Here is a 5,006-nt window from a genome sequence, read left to right as displayed (position 1 = left end):
TTTTTTATTTTTTTATTTTTTTTTATTTTTTTACAATGGCTATGTTACAGAAGAAGTAAGAACTATAGCAATCCTCTAAATCCTCTAAGTAGAAATTTGATTGACAACTACGCACCCTATCGTAATGAGTGTTAATCCATAATTTTTCAAACGTTTTCTCCAAAACTAAGTTGTTTACTTAACCCGTTTTTAATTTATGGTATATATTTAAAACAGTATATTCGTCGTTATATTGTATTTTCTTTTTGGAATTATATATCGGGAGACCATCAAAATTTATCGTTTTGTGTTTCTAGGCCACCCATATTTATAAATAATTTTGTAGGCCTTTCAAATTTATCTTTTCGTGTTTTTAGGTCAACCATATTCGAAAGTGATTATGTACGTCATCGAAATTCGTATGTTGTTACGTATATACTAAATTCGACTAATAATTCTTTGAAAAAATATATAAAAACGAAAATACTTGTGTATTCGTTGAGAACAAACCGTCATATAAATAATTTTAACTAAGAAAAACTTGGTTAATTGTGTTGCTTTTTATTTTTCTAATGAGATTTTATCCAGATTTGATACGTACGGAACAACACACAAACGTGGATGGCTATTAAAATTATTTTCAAATATGGATAACCTATAAATACGAAAAGATAAATTTGAGTGGACTTCAATAATTTTTGAGGATGGGTTGCGTAGAAACACAAATCAATAAACTTGGGTGACCTCCTTATGTATAATCCTTTTTTTTTTTTTTTTTTTTTTAACTTCTACTTTACACTTCAACGTATATTACTACCGACATTTATTAGTAAAGTAATGATACATAGAAGGAGTACCAATAGGACAAAAATACGGGGTACAGATTCAAGACACTGAAAAACCCGTATACCCCTTAATTACGTCACTTAATAAGCATCCAACAAAACGAATCGTATACACCCGGAGGCAACAATTTAGCATCACTTTTGTTGTTTTTCAATTTTGCTACTAAATGTTCTAGCGATGCACAATTATAAATACTTCAAACATAACAACTCTATAGTACAAACATTTTTTACTAAGACATATATATAGTCTTTCTTTGGAGGGTGTCTTCACTAATTAATTTCCAAAACATGATTGGGTTAGAAGATGTTTACAAGGTGGTTGCAGCCATGGTGCCACTCTATGTGGCTTTACTTTTAGGTTATGGTTCGGTTAGGTGGTGGCATATATTTACTCAAGAACAATGTGACGCCATCAACCGGTTTGTATGCCTGTTCACCCTTCCTCTCTTCACTTTCGACTTCACAGCTCACATTGATCCTTTCAAAATGAACTATCGTTTTATTGGTGCTGACGTCATTTCCAAAGTTATTATTGTGGTAGTACTTGCATTTTGGGCAAGGTTTAGTAGCAAAGGAAGCTATTGTTGGAGCATAACTAGCTTCTCTTTATCTACTTTAACCAACTCTCTTGTTGTAGGTATACCTTTAATTAGGGCTATGTATGGTCAAGAATTCGTTGACCTTGTAGTTCAAGGATCAGTGTTCCAAGCGATCGTTTGGCTCACCGCTCTTTTATTTGTTCTGGAATGTAGAAGAGCAACCACGACTAATTTCTCTATCAACGTAACAACTGAATCTAAGGATTTAGAGGGAAACCTGAAATCAATTGATCATCAAGATGTTAGTACTAAATCAACGTTCATGTCGTTGGTGAAAGTTGTGTCTTGGAAACTTTCGATGAACCCAAATTCATATTCCTGCGTCATCGGCATCATTTGGGCAACCATATCTAAAAGGTATAATTGTTTAATGAAGTTATTGTCCTAGAAAATTCTGGTATTTCAAAATTCAGATGTCTTTTATTTTGTATTGGCAACTCTTATTTTTTATGAACAACAAATCTTTTTTAAAACTCTCTAGCAAGTCGTTTGAAGAATAATAAACACAATTTAATTAATATCGAACAATCTTAGGTTAAAGTGCATGATGAAGGTGAATAAAATAGTAAATTAAGAACTACTCAACTGATTGACAAACCCTAAATGATATATATGTTTGTTGTTGTGATTGTAGATTTAACTGGCCGATGCCAGACATGATTGAAGGTTCAGTAGTGATCATGTCAAAGGCTGGAATAGGCACCGCCATGTTCAGCATGGGTATGTAATATACCAACTAACTAGCATATATTCTTTTTTTCTGAATTCTGATTTTATATATTTAAACATACTCTTTGTAAACTTAGTAATGTTTTTAAGAAAACTCATTTCAGGTTTGTTCATGGCAAAACAAGACAGATTGATTTGTTGTGGAACAAGTTTGGCTGTCGTTGCAATTGTTCTAAAGTTTTTTGCAGGACCGGCTGCAATGGCTATCAGTTGCATTGCAGTTGGTCTGCGTGGGGATGTTTTACGCGTTGCTGTTATGCAGGTGAACACATACTCTATCCTGACTGTTTAATATTTTGCAATTAATATTCATGTTTGCTGACATAATTGATTTCATTTTTATATATATGTAGGCTGCATTGCCACAGTCCATCACCTCATTCATATATGCTAAAGAATACGGGCTTCATGCTGATGTTCTTAGTACTGCGTAAGTAACTTAAGATCTCTACAATAAAAAAAAATTGATGATCCCTCAAACACTAAAATAATTTTTTATTTTACCAAAAAGCAAAAATTATTCGTACACAACTAAACATGCATTATAATGATGTATTGTATAACTCTTTAAAATAATTTTAGTATTAGTAGTGTATGGATAAATTAATCTTAATGGTGTATGTATGATCCTCTCATATATGAGCACAAATACTACATTGTGGTACAGTAATTTTAGTAGTGAATCAATTAAGTGTCACTAATATATTGTTCCATCTTATCTTTCTATTTTCAGGGTTATATTTGGAATGATTGTCACTCTCCCAATTTTGGTTGGATTCTATGCTCTGTTGGAATTTTTACCCTAACTATCAGTTATTGGTTCCCACACAGATTGTAACAATTAATTAATTACCATTTTGAAACGATGTATCTAACATTTTATTTTAAAATGACCTATCTATATATATTTTTGATTTTATTTCGAAATATATATGACATTTAAGTTTGATGCGATAAATATACTTTCTTTACTGTCCTAGTTTACTACTAGGTATTTTGTTAGTTAATCAACTGTGCATGGTCTTATTATCTGGATTCGTTAGTGTTGTTTGTAATTTGATTCACTAGTGTTGTTTGTATATTGTAAATGGGTGCCGTTTGTAAATGTGTTTGACGTACCAGTTAGATTATTTATTATAGATTACTATACAAAACATAATTGTATTTATTTTAGGAATCTGGAATTCAATACAAATTCAAATATAGATAGATATCTGATAATTATACTTGATAATGATCATACCTTACCTTAAGTCCTTAACTACATAAAAAAACATAATAAAGAGACAACCCCAAAAGGTAGAATTATATATATATATATATATATATATATATATATATATATATATATATATATATATATATATATATATATATATATATATATATATATATATATATATATATATATATATAGTGGTAGGATCAAGGGGAAAGTAACCAATCGGGAGGAAACAAAAGTTTTTTATTTTTATTTTTATTTTGTTTTTTTCATTTTTTTTGAAAAAACTTTGTTCACGAACATTATAGTTTGAATGAAAATATGAACATTTAATAAAGACACTTTTTTGGGTAAAGGATTACCCTGGTGAATATTATTAAAAAATAATAAAAGAATGAATACAATGAAGACACTTTGTGATAAATATTTTTATTTTGGCGGAAAAATGCTCGAAGAAGTAATATATAACAATTATCGTGTTTTTCGAGCGTATGTTGAGGTTTTAGATATTAGGGTTTAGATATTAGCGTTTATAGGGTTTAGATATTAGGGTTTAGAAATTTAGGGTTTAGGGTTTAGATTTAGGATTTAGATTGAGTTTTTAACACGAACGGTTTAGAGTTTAGGGATTAGGGTTTAGGGTTTGGGGTTTTGGGTTTAGTGACTAAACCCAAAACACCAAACCCTAAACCCTAAACTCTAAATTGGGCTAAATTCTGCTTCACAAAACATGAAAAAAACGTTAACATTCTTCACGATCAATATTATCTTGAATGTTATTTTTATCGATCGTTTTCCCACCTAAATAATAACATTCATCACGAAGTGTCTTTTCTAAATGGGGGGAAGTAAATTTTTTTGGTTTTTTTTTTTTTGAATTTTTTTTTCAGGCATCAAGATCACATGAAAATATGAACATTTAAAAAAGACACTTTGTGATGAATGTTATTATTTTTGTGGAAAAACGCTCGAAGAAAAAAATGAAAATATGCATCATGACTAATATTATTATTCTGAGTTTTGTTGTAGGGTTTAAAAGTTAGGTTTTAGTAATTAGGATTTAGAAATTATTGTTCAAAAATAAGAGTTTAGCTATTAGGGTTTAGAAATTAGGATTTAGCATTTAGAAATTAGGGTTTAGATTGAATTTTTAACACGAACGGTTTAGTGTTTATGGTTTATGATTTAGGGTTTAGGGTTTTGGTGAAACAACCCAAACCGTACTCCGTACGATAATTTTTTTTTTAAAATGATACACATTTACGCGCCAATTAAATATGTAAACCATTCCACACGCTTCATTAAAAACATACTACGATTTTAATGTTTACAAAAAGGCACAAAGGCCATTAACGAATATGATACAAGTTTGACCAACTACAAATGATAGTTTATAATCCAAACGACCCCTTGAGCATGGTTTGGGACTAAACAATCCAAAACGTAGGTCAACTTCCAAAAGCTTCATCATAACATCAACAAGGACACCTAGTGCCCAATAACCCCCTTGTCCTTGTCCACACCTGCATCTAAAAAGATAAACAAAGAGAGGGGTAAGCTAATGCTTAGTGAGTGCAAAAATTATACGTTTACATATACAACCCACTTACTTGCAATCACTTACGCATT

The 5,006-nt window shown here is 30.4% G+C and overlaps 1 protein-coding gene across 1 annotated transcript; it reads left to right on the top strand.

Annotated features, from left to right (window-relative positions):
- The first annotated feature begins 1,064 nt into the window (after positions 1–1,064).
- LOC139897735 (auxin efflux carrier component 5) lies at positions 1,065–3,086 on the top strand. The gene is made up of 5 exons (XM_071880427.1): positions 1,065–1,783; positions 2,061–2,146; positions 2,260–2,417; positions 2,509–2,585; positions 2,889–3,086. Exons 1-5 carry the CDS (start codon positions 1,116–1,118, stop codon positions 2,959–2,961), a joined length of 1,062 nt encoding a protein of 353 aa, XP_071736528.1. The 5' UTR covers positions 1,065–1,115; the 3' UTR covers positions 2,962–3,086.
- Positions 3,087–5,006: the final 1,920 nt, after the last annotated feature.

This window comes from Rutidosis leptorrhynchoides, chromosome 3, assembly GCF_046630445.1.
Source record: "Rutidosis leptorrhynchoides isolate AG116_Rl617_1_P2 chromosome 3, CSIRO_AGI_Rlap_v1, whole genome shotgun sequence".
NCBI lineage: Eukaryota > Viridiplantae > Streptophyta > Magnoliopsida > Asterales > Asteraceae > Rutidosis > Rutidosis leptorrhynchoides.
The sequence above is the reverse complement of the archived record's forward strand: the minus strand, read 5'-3'. Positions and strand labels throughout refer to the sequence as shown.